Source organism: Lacerta agilis, chromosome 9 (assembly GCF_009819535.1).
Source record: "Lacerta agilis isolate rLacAgi1 chromosome 9, rLacAgi1.pri, whole genome shotgun sequence".
In the NCBI taxonomy this organism is placed as follows: domain Eukaryota; kingdom Metazoa; phylum Chordata; class Lepidosauria; order Squamata; family Lacertidae; genus Lacerta; species Lacerta agilis.
The window spans coordinates 36,664,115-36,684,846 of NC_046320.1; the positions used below are offsets into that span (position 1 = coordinate 36,664,115).

Genomic DNA, 20,732 nt, shown 5'->3' on the forward strand with positions numbered 1-20,732 from the left:
CCTTGTTCATTATGATAGTAATTTTTATTACATGTGTTCTTGCCTACAAGTTAAATGAAGTTTAAAAGGTGAAAACTAAAGACATGAATAGCTGGGTTGTGAATCACCTTTTTCCAGGATTGATGGCAAATCATCCAAAGAGTTGGAAGCCATAGGTAGCAACAAGAAGTGATCTGTCTTTTCTTCTTGCTAGGCATGTACTCTAGTAAATCTTCCTAGAGAACCAGTCTGGCCTTATTTATCTTTGTTTTCATGTCACTTGAAAAGATACTGCAGGTTCAATATTATTTTGCAAATAAGGTCTATACGTAATGGCTTAAATAGAGTTAAGTTTGCTTAAATTCATTGAAATCAATGGGATTAAGCCTGCCTAACTGTTCATTGGAATAAGGCCAAATGTGCTTTCCCTGGTACCTATTAATAAATACTGTGTTGACTACCTGAAAGGTTCTATGCAAATTAGTTTGACAGCATGAAAATTTATTTTTCTCATAATTATATGTTGGTTCTGCATTCAACTGCATAGTCTCTAAAGGCTTCAGTAAAAGAATTGTGTGAAGCTTACAAAATGTTTTACACCATGAAACACTCTATTTCCATTAAGATGGTCTAGAGATGGGTAGCCTCTACTTTATTTATGGCCACAGCTTGATAAATGGCTGAGGTTTTAGTTAGTATTCTCCATCTCTATCTGCATGAAAGCACAACACATTTCAGTTCACGAGATAGAAGAGAATGCTTTATCTCATGATGCCCTCTAATACCTCGATGTTATTTCATCTAGATTTATGTTCAAAGTAAAGCCTTATTGGAACCTGAGCACTTTTATCTTTCAATTTAAAATCAAGTGCATAATACATTGCTAACGGAGGGCAGGCAGACCATTTATTTCTCTTGTAGTTAAGATTCAGTTAGAATTTTATTTTGTTTTCAGTTGCTGAAATCAGTGGGGGGGAAAGGAAAGATGCTTAGACTTTAAAATTCCGAACCCTTCATAGTATATTGCTTCAGACTTATTAAAGACAGCATTGTGTTTTTTGGTTTTTTTGCTGTTGAACTTACCAAATATATAATATAATATATAATACACACACAGTTGCCCAAACCTTTAAATATAAGCATTCATCATTAAAATACACAATAAACGAATAAATTAATTAAATGAGGGGACTTGGGTTGAGAGATCAAAGGAATGCCTGTGTAAATAAGTGTGTCTTCAAAAGGTGTTACCATAACACAGTTGTACAAGTGTAAATGACTATGTAATCCCCCTACCATGCACCTTGCAGTAGTGCAGTTTGGAAGTACTGTACAAGAATCTGCCTTGGGCAAAACAAATTCAGGCAAAACCGTGATTGTGGCAGTGCTCAAATATTTCTGTAATTTTAACAGCTGTTGGGCTTGGAAATTAATTACAATTAAAGTGTGGTTCTTCATAGAGAAGAATTTGTTCCACAAATAATCATTGCTTCTAACAGATGATGACATTTTGTGATTGATTTTAGTAGTACCAGGCTGAATAGCAGCTTTGCCATCTAACTTCTGTAATTAACACTTTTGATAATACATACAATTCATAATTCATATAGCATATAGCATTCATTGCAAAAGTATTTTTTGTTCTTACCAAAACCAAATTAGTTGTCTGCCTCTCTGGTCACATTCTGTCAAAGTGTTCTTTGCTCATGTCCAAGCTGGATATTGGGGTGATATAAACCATGCATTATGGGATACATAGTGCTGCTAATGTATTTGGATGAGTGGGTCATTTAAAGCACAACATGCATAGGAAGGAAAGGACCTCCTCTCTCCCTCACCATTTATTCTTGCTTGGGCTCAAAATAACACCCACTGGAAGAAAAATGTCTGGGGAAATAGATCCCCACACAGGAGACACAAAGCAAAGAAGGGACAAGAGTAGAGAAGGTTCAAGGGCAAGAGGAAAAGGGACTACAAGGACTATGCTAGCTTCTCCTTTTGCAGCTCTACCAGAGGAGTCCTCTGTTTCATCCAAGTCCATAGCCCAGGAGCCCTAGACATGCCCCCTGCCCCCGGGTGAGGTCAGTCCCACCCACCAAGATGTGAGACATCAATTTTCCATCAGCTCTGGGCTTCATACCCAGCTAGGGTGCTAGGAGACATGCAATAGGTTGGGATTTCCAGATATGGACAGCAATAGGGAGGAAGCATGGAGCAGCCTACCTGCTGGGGTGTGTGGGATTGTTTCATCCAGGAGCTTTCATTGACATACTGACTTTGCAGCTGATTTGGAAGTTCCATCCACAACCTCCCTAATTTTTTTGGGGGGGGTAGGCAGAATCACCTGCTCATTGGGTCCTCATCTAGTCTGTGTACGTGTAAGGAGAGGAGATGGCTGGAGCAGCAAGCACTCCCAAGCTGCTCAATTACTGTTTAAAGAAGATAGTCCTATCTACATCATTTTTGGCAGACTTTTTGTTTGGCTAGTATCCACCTTGATGCCAGGAGAATGACAGCAAACACCCTGGAGGCTAAGGAACTGGGAGGTGAACCTAGTGTCCCAGGCTAGGTTGAGCAGCTTCAAGTTTGCCGTGTGGTAGCTGTTTGGGGAGCCTTTGGAGATGATATTGGTGGAGACCAAGGTCAAGAAGAAGGTCCTCTCCATGGCTAAGAAGGGTGAGATGAGGCATCCTAAGGGCTTGGGGAAGAATATGTCTACATGCACTATATTGAGGTGCCTTACAGAGTATAGGCTTACAAAGCACTGGAGAAGTCACTCCGAGTGAGCATCACCACCCATTCTCTTTGGTGTACAACTGCTTAGGTGGCCCTTAGGGAAAGCTACATATTCCTAGATATATGCAAGGCTCCAATGTGGGCATCAGTCTGCACACTTACAAAGTGCTATAAAATCAGTGTTTCTGCCTAAGTGAATGCACACTTCGGCAGAAAGGTGCATATCCTGAGTTAAGACATTTCTCATTCTCAGGGTTATTTCCCTGAGTTGGCACTGCTCGCCTACATCCTGAAGGTACTTAATGCTATCTGGGATTCCCTGTCACTTAGAAAACAGAAATTCTTGCAGTAAATTGGGATTCAGGAGGGCATTCCTCCCTGCCCTGGGTCCCAGGGACTTCGGGGTTGGATAGTTCCTTACAGCTTCTGCTGCTGCACATGTAGAAGAGGTCATTTGAGCATCTTGTAGTTTCTGTTCCAATTCCTAACCCCACTTTGACCATCCTTTCCTTGGTCTCCGCTCCCGAACTGGGGGATGGTCCTCCCCCCCCATGAGGCTGTTCTAGCCAAAGTAGGTGTCCAGGGGGTGCTTTCCCACCTACCCCCACATTGTGTCCTGTCTCTGGGTAGTGTTTTGACAATGCCTTCCATCTCCAGAGGAGGCAGCATCGCAAAGGTGCTTCATGTTCTCTGCCATCCCTTGAGAACAGTAATTGACAGTGAGAATTCCCATTTTCTCCATTTGAGCTTTGAAGGGATTCTGTTTTGCAGTCAATTGGCACAAACTTTTCTTCTTCCTCTTCCTCTTCCTCTTCACCCCACCCATCTGACTGGGTTTCCCCAGCCACTCTGGGTGGCTTACAGTACATATAAAAACATAGTAAAAACATTGTAGAGTAGTACACATGTTCTACTACTGTAGCATCTCGTCATCCCCTTAGGCACTTCTGATCCTTTCAGATAGGCCTAAGGTAACATTTTGAGTAGGTTTATTAGATGATAATCATAACTGAATCTGTTACGAGAATAATTAATAGTCTCAACTTCTAGAGCTGTCAGTCAGACACTTTCTTCAGCAGCACAAAACTCACACTCATGACCAGGCATAAGCAAACATTTTACCTGCATGATGTATTTAACCTCCAGCCCTGGAAACACGAGATGTTTTTCTTTTGAACAGGCATCTTGTGAAATGAGCTCCAGACTAGTCTCCTGTTTTCATTACAGCATGTGGTTTATTAAGGTTACTGCACTGTACTTTCTGTCTGGTTTTCTGTTTTGCAAAATTGCGCTTCACACAGATAGAGTTTTACCTTTTACAACAGTTGTAGCTTAGGCATTGCAGCAGCAATATGTTTTTGGATTGTATTGACTTCTGTGAAATACTAGCTTTGGTTTAGTCATTCTTCATAAAAGTTATACAATTTTGGGTTGTTCTCAGAAGTTTCGCATGATTCAAAATAAACAGTGGCCTAATCTATGCACTTCATGACTAGTTAGATTTTTTGTTGCCCATTCTCATAAATACCTTTTCTCCCTACACAACTGTACCCATTGTCCCTTTCCTGTGCTTTGTTACATAAAACCAATTCCACAAGAAACTAATATTGTGATGCTCTACCAGGTAGTCACTGGTAGTTGCAGACTGTTTCTTTATCCTTGTTCACCCACACTGTATAAGTGTTGTTGGGTTGTTGTTGTTGTTTGTTGTAAAAGAAGTGTGTGTCTTTCTGTGAAAGAAAAGAATTATTGCTAATTCCTAAATCTGAAACCTGAATCTATGCAAATCAGAAATAAATATATTGTAGTGCCCCATCTCTAGAACACTCTCTCCAACAAGACATCTGGTTCCAACTCCTGTGTCATTTTAGTGTAAGAAAAGGGCCTTTTTTTAAATTTCCAATGCCTTCTAAATATTGCTTGACTTTGTTTTGACTCTGTTTCTGTTGTGTTGTTATACTGTTTTAATATATTTTAATTTGTTGCCGAAATGTTGAGGTGTGTTTGTTTTATTGCTCTGAATTATTTGTGAGCACCATGAGAGTGGTAAAATTGAATGTATTGGGGTATAAATACATAAATAAGTGTAAAATATTGGCTAAGCATAGAAGTGATGCACCAATTTGCTTGCTACCACCTCTTTTATTTCCCTAGCTCCCCAATCTGTTATGGATAGTACCCAACCCCTTTCCATCTCTGGCAAGTGTCTGTTCACTACTTTCCTTCCAGATTAAAATTCCTTTCTCTTCCTAGAAGTGACTGACTCCCATTTACTTGCCAATGCAAGCTCTTGTGTCTCATGCTGGTTTGTATTTTCTGTTTTATTGAGCAATGTGCTGGTCCTGAACAGTTAGCTGCGAGCAAAGGTAGAAGTCCTAGATATGAGAGACAGGTAAAGTGGAGTTGTGCTGATGCTGTCTGTTGCCTGACCATCATTTCATAGCTAGCATGTGACACTGAGAAAATCTAAAAGAAGTTGGCAGTAATTCACAGTCCTTCACAATATCTTTTTCATTATGAATATCTAATCTAACCTTTTTTTGAATAGCTCTTTTAGAAAAACATATAACCACAGATCTAGCACAACAAAGAAAAGCACTCAAATATGTTAGCTGTTTTTGTTTTTATGCACAATCATCAGGTAAAAACAAGAGGTTTCATTTTGTCTCATCTAATTGTCCAAATAGAATTGAGGCTGTGTGTCTTCCTGTGGTGACAAATGCAGTAAAAGGGTATGGAGGCCGTTTCATGAAATACTGTCCAACTTCTGTTGAAACTGATTTGCTTATTTTCATAAGAACACTTGACCTGCTACTGAATTCATGATACGCCCTTTCATGGTTCAACATTTAATAAATCTTATCCAGTGAAAGTATTTATTTTTAATGTTATACTATTCTAGAAATGATTCTCTGTGTCCAGGGGCAGTTTTTCTTCCTAATGCAGATGTCCTAAAACTCATCCTGTACTTCAGTGTCTTTATACATTAACTAATTAAGGCAAACATGAGCTATCATCTAATGAGGCAGGATGGGGGACTAAAGATCAGGTGAATTTTCCAGAAATGTTCATGTCTCGCTGCATGGTTGCATCTACTTTTACTTACTTTTAACATAGCTGCTTCACATGTTGCAATTACAGCCAGAAAAACAGCATTGTTTAATTTAATCAAAAGTGCAGAAAGATGAATGGATGGTATGAATAATTTACAATCTTTGCATAATACTGCAGTGCAGAGAACTGGAAGGATTGATGGCAAAGCAGTTAACAAATTTTAGAAGCCTCCATTAGCTTTTCATTGTCATATGTTTGTGGCACTGGATACAATAAGCTTTGCAAGAGATCTCAGTCTAAGGGACTAATTACTTGTGCCGATTGCCATACTGATGAATAGACTCTCATTGTATCATTTCCCTGAAAATGAGGAGCAGTTTGTGATTCACGACTCTATCCTACTTGATATTTGGTAGTAATTTTAACAGATAAATGAAGGAAGGCAGAATGATGAAGTGGCTATCCATGCTCCATGACTATCAAATGCATACACATAGCCAGCTGCGTTCTGCCTTTTTTTGTAACCGCTAATGGAGAATTTTAAGTTATTAATCACGCTTTGAACAAATGTAGCTTTTTCTTAGGCATATAACTGTGCTTATATAAATCCTGCAGAAAATAAACCCCTCAGTTCTGTGTATGTTTAAAAATAGTAAGAATGCAGAGCATTCAGTTAAAATGGATTCAAATAATACCTGGATTGAGTTTTTTAATGAAAATTCACATTTTACATGTATTCGTTTTTGTACAATGCGTTATTATCTAACGTGGACTTTAAAAAGAATTAATGGCTGTAACTGTGTAGTTGGCTTGTAGCTCTTCTTTTAGATAGCTAGATTCACTCTAACAAAAAATATTTTCTCTTTCTGGAGACTAAACAATTAAAGAAGAGGAATACAGATATTGTGTGTCTAATCATTTGTAATCTATAAATTAATCAGATCTATTAATGTGTCAGAGTTGTCAGATATACAGTGATTATTAGCTCATGAAAAAGAAATGAGATTATAGTTTGTAGTGTTGGTTTGCCATTCTTGGAGGAGCCATTCTTGAGGAGCCATTCTTTTATAAATAAAATTCTAATTTTGTAATTGGAACATGCAGATGTTGGCTGTAGATCTCTATTGAAAGTCTTATTCCTGTAGGCTTTATTGCTTTACATATAATACAATGTATTTGCATATATAGGTATGAACACATACCTGAATTTTGCAGTTTTTGCAGTTTTTAATGGTTAATATACAGTTTTACAACACACTCGCTCATGATCACATAACAAGATAGGAACTGGCATTTATATATAGCCATATTAAAACGATCTATGCATATTTGAATAATACAATGTGGAAAATAACAAGTGTGATAGAACCTTTTTCTAAATGTAAATTTTAAAAAGTATACCTTCCATATTGCGCACCATAACATGTAGTTCTTAATTAAATGGAAACATGCAGCTACATAAAACAGAAATCCAATCGGATTTGTTTGAAAATAGATTGCTGTTTTACTCTCCTGGAATGGTTTATTTAAAAACAGGAAATGGAAACGAAATGTATTTTCTTGTGTTGTTCTAAGCCTCAGGGGCTAAAAGTAATGAATATTTTAAGAGATTATTTTAATTAAATTCCTGCACATCTAAACAGAGTAATGTTTTATTATCACATGCATAATCATGTAACAGAAGTATTCATTAAAGTTAACACTTTCTTGACCAAGAATTTGTGGTATGATTTACTGACCTTGTGCAAAAAGGCACAAATTAGGAAGAAAAATGAAGGGGGACAGACTTTGATTAATATAGGTAATGCTATACCATATTTATAATAGCCTGTTCCCTATTCTGGTTTATAAATGCAGTCACTGAGAAAGGTGCCCTGCTGAGGCTGAAATGAGGCTGAAATCGGAGCACATGCCACTAGAGTGTGGGGAAACTGATCACACTGTCAGCAATTCATTTCAAAATGATGTATTTAGTGCTCATTTCACCTTCCGGGGGGGGGGGGAGGGAAAGGAGTTCCTCAGACTGGAAGGTGATATTGTTATTTTCAAGGACATACCTAAGTTTTAAGATCGTAGAAAAGGGCTTAGGGTGCTTTTTAAAAAAGAAAAAGAGCAAACAAGGAAAGCTTTATGCAGAAATTCAGTGCTACCATGCTGTTTGATAATTGCTAACACATGTGGTTCCTCTGTTTCATTGTAGTCGTCCTCGTGAGTTCTGGCGCCTTGACTACTGGGAAGATGACTTGCGGCGCCGGCGACGATTTGTGCGTAACCCCCTTGGATCGACACATCCTGAAGCGACGTTAAAAACAGCCATAGACCATGGTCAGTGTAAAATCTGCTTCTTGACAATAGCAGCAGGTACAGTGCACGGCAATGAAGCTTCAAGCTTCAGTCATCTGAGAGGAGGTGAAACACTTTCACATTCAGAGGTCCCTTAAGTTTCTTTCCCTGACCTGTGCATTTCAAGACCTAATTATATCTTAATGGCATCTCCCTGTACGAGTCCTTTGCATAGGAGGCTGAACTTAGCAGTGATTTGAGACAAAGGTAGAAGATTCCTTTATTCCCTTGGTATGGTTTTGTGACAAATTACCTTATATGAACTGTAGCAGTATAAGCAAGGCATATTTTCCGTTTGAAAAAAAAAATCCCACTGATTATTTTAATTAATCTCAGCAGAAAAGGAAGACTGTGTGCAGAGCTTACTATATTTTCAGGAACCCTGTTTAATTCTCCTACATGTTAGCTCTTTTTGTCTTAATTGAAGTAATGCAAACCAGAGAACACGCATTCTCCAAATCAGAAATACATTAGAAGAATATATACTATCAGAACTATGTTTAAAGGTAATTATTTATCTGCAGTTATTTTAAAACACAGTATTACCATGTGTTATGCTTTCCTATAAAAATGAGCCAAATCAAACAAATTATACTGAAAATTAGTTTAAAACTGAGATTTAATCTTTCTTATTACACATACTTTGGAAATGAATATTGGAGCAGGCAGCAAGTTACCAAACTCTCATTGAACAGTTCTTTTCCATTTCCCAATTTAACTCACATTTTCTATTTTTATTTTAATATTAGGTAATTTCTATTTGAAATTACGTTAGTGTTGTATGGGTGTCTAGGAAGGCAACATAATTTGAAATGTTTGTTCTGGGCCAAGCATCTTAACCTCTTGCACTCATGTCTTCAAATATGTCAGCAGCTATAATTCCAAATATGACTTAAGTCATATTTGAAATAAATGACCAAACAGGGAAGAGTCAATAATGTGATCTAAACACGATAATGGTCTTAGATGCTCTCATCTTCTGCTAAAGAAGAAAGGGAGAAATTAGATGTAGAATTAATTATGCTTCTTCTGCTTTGAAACTCCTTGTACATTTTGTTCTACTGTACACTAAAGGCTTTAAGAGTGCAAATTGTCTTTGTCTACATATACTTAGTTTTAGTAAAGCTTGATACTTTCAATTGTAAGCCTTCTCATATTTGCAATAATTAACTGCCAACATTTAATTTCAGATTTTCTAATGTGGGTCAGTTGCACACTTTATGAAATACTTTAACCATTTTTTATTAAAGAACAATTAATATTTTAGTCATTTTTAATATCCATTTGTCTCCTTATTGTTAAAAGCAATGCGGTGTGCAATATTATACTAGTACTGTAATAATCCAACTAGATAATACTTATGAAGAATGCATAAAAACTAAAATTTCACTACTGTTTGCCATAGTCACACGTGACAAACACTCTTACATTGCATACATTGGAGTGTGCTAAGTTCTGTAGAATGGTACAGGTGACAAAAATAATGTACTGTACAACCTGTCATTTCTTACTGTAGTTATTGTAGAAAATGGCCAGCCATATGCACCAGTTATAATACATTCCAATAAGTGATTCGCTTCAAAGGGGGTTGAGTGAGTAGAAAAGTACTAGCCCTACGATACGTCTTCTGATCTCAGTTGCCATCATGAAGATTAAACATAGCTTTTTGAATCGGATAAAGTTAAGAACACTATTGAGGCAACTGTTTATTTATTTGGACCTGTCTAATTATTGGGGCTCAGTGTAAGTAACAACAAGCAAATATTTTTTAAAAATAAAACAAAATAAAGCAGCTGAGATCTAACAAACTGCTTAAGTGAGTTCAAGGCTTGTGTGTAGAAAACCCTAATTTCCTTTATAACAGTAGATCTCAATTCTTTTGAGATTCAAATGAACCATAAACACAAAGAACTGTATATTGTGGCCTGAAAGTCTAAATAATAAGGTTGCCCCATAGTTAAAGAAAGCTTAGTTGTTTCATTATGAGTTTTAGTTGATTATATTGATTAGATTATTGATTACATTTGCCTGTGAGTAAAACATTGAGTGGGTTCTAATGTGGCTTGTGCACTGGGACTTGTCCTTCCCCTGCTCCCAAATCTGTTCTGTAGGGTTGGGACTATGGAGCAAATTTAGAGGGGCATGTGGGTTCTGGAGGGCAGAGGAGAGAAACTAAAGATTCCATTGTACAAGTGGATTTCTGTTGTACAACTGGGCAGACATTAGTTAGTTGCCAATTAGTTACTGAAGCAGGAAGGATACTTTGTTTTGATGATACATTAGTATCTCATAGCTAGCATTGGAACATGTCTTCTTTAATATGGTTGCTGATCTGCAGTATTTATAAGAATTTGCTTTAAAAATAATGGTTTTTTAATTTAAAAAATTGCTTTCCGATTCTTAAGAGTTGCATGAAAGTTTTAAAATCTGTTAATCAATTAACCAGTCAAACATTGTGACTTTACTAAATAGAGATTCCCAGCACACACAGAATTTTAACCCACGCACCATAAACTTATGCAAAATGAAAAAGTCTCAGAGCAGGTTCACAAAATACTTTTTTCATACAGTGCCTCCATCTGCATGGAGAAAAGTATCATGTGAACTAGCTGTATGTGTTAGAAATATTTCTGGGATTGTGGAGCAGGGTTCTCCATTGTAGCAACACATACATGAATATAGTTGGTGTAGCAAAAAAAAGTGGAAGGAATTGACCATTTGAAATGGAAGTTATGCGCTTTGCAAAGTGCATTCAGGCTAGTGTCTCAGCAGACATCTATAGGAAAAGAGTTTCATGAAACTGAAATTGAGGATGCTTTTCTACACTGCCTCTGATGTTGGAACTTAGTGCATGGAGGACCTTTACAAGAGGGACCACAGTGGAGTACAGTGGTACCTCGGGTTACATACGCTTCAGGGTACATACTCCGCTAACCCAGAAATAACGCTTAAGAACTTTGCTTCAGGATAAGAACAGAAATCGTGCTCTGGTGGCGCAGCGGCAGCAGGAGGCCCCATTAGCTAAAGTGGTGCTTCAGGTTAAGAACAGTTTCAGGTTAAGAACGGACCTCCAGAATGAATTAAGTACGTAACCAGAGGTACTATTGTATATGGTAATGTAGAATGGCTAATAAAATGGCACTTTTATAATAAAGAGATATGTTCTGAACTACAGTTCTGGTGACCTGCCTTTGAATCTATGTTCCTGCATTCAGGATGTCACCAACATTCCTGGTGAACTATTCTTCTGTCCTGTGGTTTCTTTTTAATAATTAATTACAGAGCATTCTATTTCAATTATATACACTCCATTCCAAAATCCATTTATCTCAAAGCAACTGGATTCAAGCCAATTCATACCCATTTTGTTCAAGGGGGAACAACTTTGGTTTAATTCCAAGTATTTAAGCGGAACTGGGATGTGGATCAGGCTAATATTCTTTCCAGTGGGGAATGTTTTATTTTGTTACACTGTCGAATGATTCCTTTTACTTACAAATTCTGCTTACTTTCATTTACCTTGTAAACTGCTTTACTTATAAATGCAGAATAAAAATAAATAGAAACAAATCTATTATTAATATCTCAAAATTAGCATAGTTCTTACTAAAACTGGTGTTCTGCATTGTGGCAGTATTCACACTATACAGATTAAATATTGAAACAAAATAAGATGTAATTGTTATCCTGTTTCTATTTGAGTAGTGGGTTTTACAATGAATTTCAAATGGGAAAAGGCCTGTTCCCATAGCTCCTACCCAAGAGGATGCAGTCTGTTAAAGTTTACAATTGGAAGAAGTGGGAAAGATTCAGAAACAATCAGAAACCAAGACATAGTAATGCCTAGAGAGCAAAAATCAGCTCTGTTGCAGCCTCATTTATGTATTTCAGTAGCCATCTCTTCAAGGGATTGATTTGATTTGAAAGAGAGCCTCTGGTACAGAGGTGGCAGAGTAAATACCTGAAGACTAATGTTCTCTGTTCAGACAATCAATATCAACCCCATGACTATACTCCAGGCTACCTTCTAGTTTAAAACATTTTTTAAAAAAATTCTGACAATTTAATTGCCCTTCCCAAGCACACATTAAATTGCTTGGGAAAAAGGACTGTAGGATATTTTTCAAATGCTAGGTTGCCAGGATGGGGGAGGACATCCAAAATGGTTATTTGTAAATGTCAGTCTGGAAAAGCAGCTGCTCAAACTTTATTTTTGCATTTTGTAACTCAGTGAAACTAGTCTTTGGAAGAATCTTCTTTTAAACTTGGCATGCCTTGTAGAAATCAGCACCATTCACTGAAAAAAGAGAGAGAATTATCTATAACATTCCACAATCTTAACCCTTTTGAAAATTCTTAACAGATCAGTTATTGATAAAAGGTATACAGTTCAGGTGGAAGAATAGGATTTTCTGTAATATTCAAAAAACAGTGAAATTGCAAGTTTTTTTTTTTTACATTGAGCTACTTGGTGAAGCTTGACAACAAAACTGCAGTAAATTGTTTGCATTGTCCCTGCCCTTTAACCTTTAGGGTTCCTGTTTGTTTTCAGACATGGGTGATATACGTCTTGTTGCATGAAATATAAAAATAGCCTTGTGAATACAGCCAGTGTGGTGTAGTGGTTAAGAGCGGTAGACTTGTAATCTGGGGAACCGGGTTCACGTCTCCGCTCCTCCACATGCAGCTGCTGGGTGACCTTGGGCTAGTCACACTTCTTTGAAGTCTCTCAGCCCCACTCACCTCACAGAGTGTTTGTTGTGGGGGAGGAAGGGAAAGGAGAATGTTAGCCGCTTTGAGACTCCTTCAGGTAGTGATAAAGCGGGATATCAAATCCAAACTCTTCTTCTTCTTCTTCTTCTTCTTCTTCTTCTTCTTCTTCTTCTTCTTCTTCTTCTTCTTCTTCATTTCCCTGCTGATACATGTGTTCATGTGTGCATTGAGACAAAAGCTAATGGTTAGTGTTGTGAGGTACAGGAGCTGAACTGGAGCCTTGTTCCTCATGGGTTCTAAACAGTTTCATCATGTTCCATACATACTTACCTCAGGGGTGGGGAACCATACCAGATCTGCAGGCCAATAAATATTTCCTCCACCCATCACAGGTCGAGTTTAACAGGTGGGTGGAGCTGCCCACCTTTCAATCACCTGATATAACAATGACATAGGTAGATTCATAAACAGAAGAACTCAAGACTACAACACTTTATTGTAGGCCCCAACTGTATTTACTAATAACAAGCTCAATTCAATTCTCTGAATGCTGCAACTTATGTAGCCAAAATGGACCCACCTGTGCACAAGAGGGAGGCATCAGCAGGCTCAAAAGATGTGCAGAAGGACAAAAAGGTTTTGGAGCTGGGGAATTGAGGATTGAGCAGTGGACACAGAATTGTCAGGAGTGGGTACCAGGAGCAGGTCAGCAATAACTCACCCAGCTTCAGTGAAGTTAACTCTTTATTAAAAGAAACAAGACAGCTCAGGCCTAGTGAGTACAGCAATTCTTCCCAGTAGATATTTTCCCACTGAGGCAGTTGCAAGGACTGAAGGTCCATGCCTTCCCACAGCTCCCTAAGTCTCCTCCTTCCCAAGGTCCTTCCCATACAATCCGAGACTCTTGACACCTTGTTTGCTTTTGCTCCGCCCTCTTCATACCTCTTCTGGTTCTGGGAGACCAGCAGGGAGGGGAATTGGTCGCAGGAGGGGGAGTCCTCCTGGCTTCTTCAGCAGCCTACCTCATCTCTGCCTCTTGGCTCCCATCCTCTCCAACCTCTGCTTCTACCACAGCCTCTTCCACTAAATCACATTACCGGTACCTTGTTTGCTTCTGACACCTCCTCCTTCCACTTTGTTCCCTCTTTTCCCTCTGACCACTCACCATCATCCCACCTCAAATCCCCTGGCTCTGAGCCTTACTTGCTAAAGGGTTCTCCAGCTGGTGCCTCCCATTACTCCTCTGCATCCAGCCAGTCCATGACAAGAATGATGACTATATTGGGGGAGAAACTCAGAAAACCCAGTTATCTGATATAGGTTGTGAGCCTTTGAAGCAGAACTCCAGCACTATTACATTATCTAAAGCATTTCCATTCCATTTCCCCTTCTACCTAGTTTTCAGGGTTTCCCTCACCCTTTTCAACACTCAGTCAGTCTTTGGGCATGAATATGTTAAGTCCTCATTGGACTACTTTGGGAGGATTGTTCCCTTTATTATTATTATTATTATTATTATTATTATTATTATTATTATTATTTTACTTCTGCAAACTTCAGGGTTACTCTGCATCTGCTGATACCATTGTCTTTTGCATGGGTGACATTGTGGCTCTATAAAAATGCTTGTTCAAAGACTTGAGCTTGGTATTAGACAAGTGGGGCTCCCACAACAAACTGTTTCAACATATTCCTGGCATGTGAGTGTCTCCTGTGCTTGAGAGTGCTGATAAAAATAAGAGTTGGCTCAAAGATGAAAACATTTAAAAATGCAACTCCTTTGCAAGTAAGCCGATGGATTGTGACCCTTTGCTATGCAATAAGTGCTTCATTGGGTCTGGGAGCAGGAATGAGCAGACTATTTCAGTAGCCTCACTTCTGATTTTGTATGAGCAACTTTCTTCCATCCCTAGGGGACATTTCAAAACAGCTTTGCTAAGAAATCCCCACTTCCCCTGCAAACAATGGCTTTTTTTCTACATATCTATCTAGGCGTCTCTGATCTTCAACTCCAGCCATAATTTTCTATTCTCCCCTTCCACCTGTTTGTCACAGTTTTTTCACTTGGCCATGCCACATTATTATATATATTTCCCCCTACTTTTTTTGTTTGTGTATTTTGCAAACGTCAGGATTATACACTGTTTGCTGGTACCTCATGTGTGTTGTACTTTGGGCTAAATAAACATGAGTGCCGGAAGACTCAAATTGGTATTGGTATATAAGTGATGAAGAATGATGGAGAAAGAAAATAGGGATTGATAAGGAATAATCAGAACAGAAAATGAGTTGCAGAAAAGACGAACCTGTTGGTGGGTGAGGAATGATTTTACTGATGTAGTAGTTTTTGTGGAAGGTTTGAAGGAACAGCAGGAAGAAGCGTAATGAGAATAAGCATGTATTTTTAATTTATTTTTCGGTATTTATATAATTTTCAAATGCTTTAGAAAACGATTTAAACAAAACATATAATACAATAACTAAGACCGATTCTTTAAAAAAAAAAAAATCAAGAGGAAAAATTGAATTTACAGGCAACTCCTGTACAGGGGTTCTGTTGCAGGACATTGCATGCTTTCATGAAATTATGTGCAATTGAAACACCCCATTCTACTTCTGCCCTGCCCCCACCCTTTAATGATGTCTTTTATTATGTTTCTGGATATTTTTTGGTTCGGCACTGTGTGTGTGTGTGTGAAATCGCACACATATCGGTTCATACCTAAAATGAAGCTTGCCTGTATTTCAAGTCAGCGATAAAAAGGAATATGATCCTAGCAGTGCTTGCTGTAAACTCTGATCATCTGGTTGGGTCTTATAGCAAGCCCATTTGGGGCAGGAATCAGGTCTGTAGCCAGGGCTTGCTGCCACTGCTGATCAGATGATGGGCACCAATAGCAAGCCTTGCTTGCCAAGAATGCACCTGTGTGTCCACCAGCCCCACACCAGATGTCACCTATGGCATCAGGTGTTGGGCGGGTGGATGTGGTTTGAGGAGATTGCCTTGTAGGCCAAATCATATCCTATATTGAACCTACTGTGGCTTTCAAGTTGCTCATTCCCTGGTATAGAGTAAAAGGGGGGAACCCACTCTTATAATCACAAATGTTTTGTTAACTGTGAGAAATTTAAGCTTTCATCACAGCATGGTTCTGGAACAAACTTTGTTCAGCACCTCAGTATACAGGAGTCTGTCCTGTCATTTCAACTCTACTTCCCATACAAGCACCAGATGTCAGTCATGTGCTCATCTGTCACTACTTTTCTATCTTAAATGCCAGAATTAATTTCCACAATTATGTCAACAGGTGAAAGCACTGTCATTCAGAGGGTGTTTTGACCTATAAATTACTCAGTTCTCACTCAACTGTCTTGGGCTAACTTGCACACCAAAGCCTATAAGTTCTGAAGAATTCTACCATGGAAATACATTGGTACAATTGCTTCAGGTCTATTGTTTTCCCCAAATATCTATCAACTATTGCATATGACTATCTAGTATATGATACTCCTGTAAAACTTTAAGCCTGTCAGATAACCAGACAGGTTGTTGGCAAACAATATTGTTGCGTAGTAGGGTGCTGGGTGCCATGCAAGATATGGAGCATGTCCCTATGCATGTCATTGTAGTCTGAGGTCTTGATAATAATACTAAGGCTTGCATATTCAAGTCTGCAGAACTATAACCTGCCCCACTCATCCCTACAGAGAACTAACTAGGGATTTGGCTTGTTGCTATCTCAAATGGCAAAAAATGGCTTGGATCCCAAGTATCTGCTTCCCTCACTTTGGACGATGGGTGTGGCTTGGAACAGCCCTGTCCCTCTGTATCTCGTCCACACCATATCCCATACCATTATAACAGGTTCTTCAGCTGCCGCAAGCAGGTTTGGGGGCTGCAGATTGAGTCAGCAAATTCCTATTTCATGCACATGAAATCCACTGCATTGACCAAACTATAGGATCTAATCCAATGTCTTGTAAAACTTTATTTTGGGAGATTTCTATTCAGAATTACATAGAAGCTGTTTTGTTAAATAATGCTTTTTATACTTTGCTTGGCTAGAAAGGTTGCCTTGCTCCCATACTTCAGCCAGGGGCGGAAAGGGGGAGCATTGGGGGTGGGCCGCCCCCGGTGCCACCCTGGAGGGCGGTGACACTCTGGGCGCCTGCCCACAATGCCCAAGCCGAACCCCGTGGCCGCCTGGTAAAAAGCCACGCTCGGTGGTAGGGCTCACAAACCTGTTCGGTGCGCACTTTTCTATTTCATGCTTGGGCGGAGGCAAGGGGCGCGCCATGGAGGGGCGCCGCTGATGCCCCTCCCTGGCCCGCCCCTCGCCTCTTCCCAAGCCAGAAATAGAAAAGCGTGCATGCGCAGCGTTGCTCCATAGTGACGCATGCGTCGTACGTAGCGTTGCTGCGCATGTGCACTACGGAGTGACACCCCGCCCCCGGGTGCCCCCGGGTTTGCCGCTCCAGGTGGCCAAGCGGCTTCGTATGCCAGTAACATCAGCATCCCTTCATGAGAGTGAGAATCATGCATGTATTTATAACAATGCATCTATGAACAGAGTGTGTGTGCAACAATAAAATATATCTGGGAAAATAATTATGTACCGGTAGTTGTGTTTAGATACGCACACAGTACTACTTGTTGTATATATAAAATATTTATTATACTGTTGCTAATTTTGTGGTGTGTGCCATCCATTTGCATGGCATAAATTTTAAACCCATATCTAGCACCAGAACTAAATTTTATGCACTCCACAGGGTTGTTTTCTTTTACATCTTAGGTTTGTTTGAAAAACAGCTCCGTGCACATGAACCATGTTTGAAATGTACAATACTTCTTTAAAATAATGCTTATGGTGGTACGATTGGTGCTTGGTGTTCAAAGAAAAAGTACAATAGCAAAATATGCAACATGCCAGATGGGATGTCTACTAGCTCTTACCATGAGTTGATACTTTTGCTTCACCCAGTTATAATTGAGAACTTTAGCAGTAACAGTGTGAATTCCAAAATACTTACACAGTCTCCTAGTGTTACTTACCCACAACAAGCCTATAGACGTGGGGAAAGTGTGAACCTTTGTATATGCATTTCCAATGTATTTTACATCCTATAATAGTATCCTAGTAAATCGACTATGTAAGAGTATCCTCTGTTATATTTTTGGGAAATTCTGGCAAAAGAAAGCTAGAGAAAATTATTAACACCTGTAGAAATTTTACCAGAAACATTCCTGTAATTGACCCATTTTGACTTTCAAACTGAATTTTAAATAAATGAAATAGATACCAGTAATTTTAAATGAGAACATTAGTATAATTAAGACAGAAAGATCACCAAAGTACAGAATAAAGTGAAACGCTCAAACATCTGCATGTAAGTGCTGATTTTAAAAGTGCATTGTGTACCAAGCTACAGACATGTGTTGTCAGAATTTATAAACATGTTCATTATCTGTTTTGTTTTATTTTAGCTTATCCTAGTAGTCATCTTATTTTAATTAAAAATAAAATTCTTCTTCGGAAAGCTATTAGACCGCTGAGAATTGGATGTTAGTGCATATGTTGTGTATTAGAATACTGTAGGTAATTTTACTGCTGCTAACTTAAAATCCTCAAGGGGGAGTTAATTACAGGAAAACCTTTCTAAATATCAGCTGCATATTTTCCATGACAAGAGCTTTTTCAACTCGCATTGAATAATTCCAGAACCAGAGTTTTGTTTAGTTATATCCACTGGTACATTTGAACGAAGAAAAAGAAAATGTGTGTGTGTAAAATTTGACCAGTACTGTAAACAAACATTTACGAATAAATTTAAAAGCTGTTTGTTTGTAGGAAAATGTGTGAGATGAAAAATGGCCTTTTATTGCAGATTAAACTTCTGTCTTTTAAAAACTGAATTCTTAGGTACCCAAATGGTTGGTTTGCCTATTGTGCTAATGTAAAGTTTTACTTGAAATTTATGTTCACATGTTTACAGAGACAATTAAGCTTTATGTATGGCCACTAGGGATTGCTTTCCTCTGTAAATGTTTGCAGATTAAAGGTTTTTTAAAAATAAGCCCCTGGAACCTCAAGCCATGTATGGCAATAATCAAAAAGTAATGAGCAACGTGTTGAAACTGGCTAGCCAGGATGTGTTTGGCATGATTCCAAAAGGAGACATAGTCCAATATGTTGCTTTTAAGGCTACCCAAAATTATGCACAAGTTTGCAGCTCTTTTGAGTAATCTGAATACATTTCCTACGTTATCCAGCTGCAACATGGAGAGTAATAGTGAGATAAGTAGTGAATTGCTGCCTCCTATCTGTTTCTTCTTGTCAGTTTAAAATAAGGGGGGGGGATACATTTAAACATAGAAAGACAGCATAGTTTGGAACAGAATAGAAGTGTGTGTGTGGTGTTCTCCTGAAACTCAAGATGCATTTAGTCCAAATAAATAAACACACAGTGGGTTTATGCATTTTAAAAGAGTTGATATTGATAGTCATCGTTGCATTCCTGCCATGTACCCTTGGTTAGAATGTGTTACATTAAAGATATTCTGGTTTTGGTTGGAGAGACTGAGATAATGCTGGATTCTGTGTTGTTGGGATGATGGGATGAGAGAGTGGAAGCTTGCTGTAAATTCAGCCCAGTCTGTCAAGCGTTTGCACAGAAGTAAGACCCTGGTTCAGTTGGGCTTTCTTTCCTGGTAAGTGTGATCAGATTGCAGCCTTGTACTTTTAGTTCGGCATAAATGGCAAAGGATTGAACAGGGTTGACTTCCAATTAATTAAGCGTCCATAGGATTGCAGCCTTGGTAAGCTAAGCACTCTCCACTAGCTTGAGCCCCTGTAGTGTTTAGAAATTCACAGATCTTTTAACGCTGATAACCTTTCCGTTCACCTCCCGCATCCTTTGAAGGTACAAGCTTCTGTGTAAGTCTAGAGTGACTTCCTGTGCTGGAGGGGTGGCGTTGGCGCTCCCTCTATAGAGAAGGGGATGCTCTCTCTGTGTGTTGAAAAGCTACCCTCCTCCTCCCCTCCTGCCAGAGCGTGCATATCCAAATCTATTCGTCTGTACTCCAGGGAGTGCGTGTGCGTCTAGAGGACTCGTCCCTTTATTGGTGCGAGGGAAAGTCCCCGTCGATGCTGAAGCGCCTGGTAGCCTCTCTGTACATATCATTCACTTGCACTCTCTAAAAGGCTGGAGTCCTCCTCCCGCAAGCGTCAGTGAATTCAGCGGTGCTGAGTAAACAGTCAGAGGGCTCTTGCTCTCTCCATGTCGCCGTCTGAGCATTTCAAATCATGTGGCTGTCTGGCATTTATCGTTCTGCACAGGATTGTTGACGATCTTTTTTTTTGGGGGGGGGGGGACAAACCGGTAGCGCATATTGGAGAGGGACCACTGGAGCCCCCCGGCGCCTATTAAAAATAAAATAAATAAAAGAGCTCAGCTTCTGCAGCCCGGAGTGATTTCGTAAAATTATCGACGGTTCCTACTGCCTTAAGACTTTGAACCCCCCTTTTTTATAAAGTGAGATAAAAACAGCTACTCTGATTTCTTGTTGTTGTGCAGACATGTTCTGTTTAAAAAAGGGGGGGACTATAAATCCCCCTTCCTTATTTGGAAAAAGTTGGCCTGACTCTGTGTAACACAGAGACACAAAAGGTACGGCCGAGGAAGTTGATCGAAGTAGCTTTTATCGGACGAAGTTTCCGTAGAAAATGCGCGCTAGACAAAAGAAGAAAAAAGCCTGTTCAGCTTTTGGTTAGAGTTATATGGAATTTGGAAAGGCTGGCTCAGTTCTACCATGGTGTGGGTCTTTTCTCCCGCTTATCCTTCGCTCCCCCCCCAAACATTCAGGGCAAACAGTGCCGCCCTGCTGAGAGATTGGTTTGATTCTC

At 39.1% G+C, this 20,732-nt stretch overlaps 1 protein-coding gene across 4 annotated transcripts in view; it reads left to right on the top strand.

The window, feature by feature from the left end:
- The window catches only part of LRBA (LPS responsive beige-like anchor protein), a 321,418-nt gene that overhangs the window by 141,156 nt on the left and 159,530 nt on the right, over positions 1-20,732 (top strand). For all 4 annotated transcript variants that reach the window (XM_033160146.1, XM_033160148.1, XM_033160147.1 and 1 more), the window contains exon 32: positions 7,970-8,094. In XM_033160146.1, the coding sequence (XP_033016037.1) occupies positions 7,970-8,094 (125 nt within the window). The remainder of the gene's footprint in view (positions 1-7,969; positions 8,095-20,732) is intronic.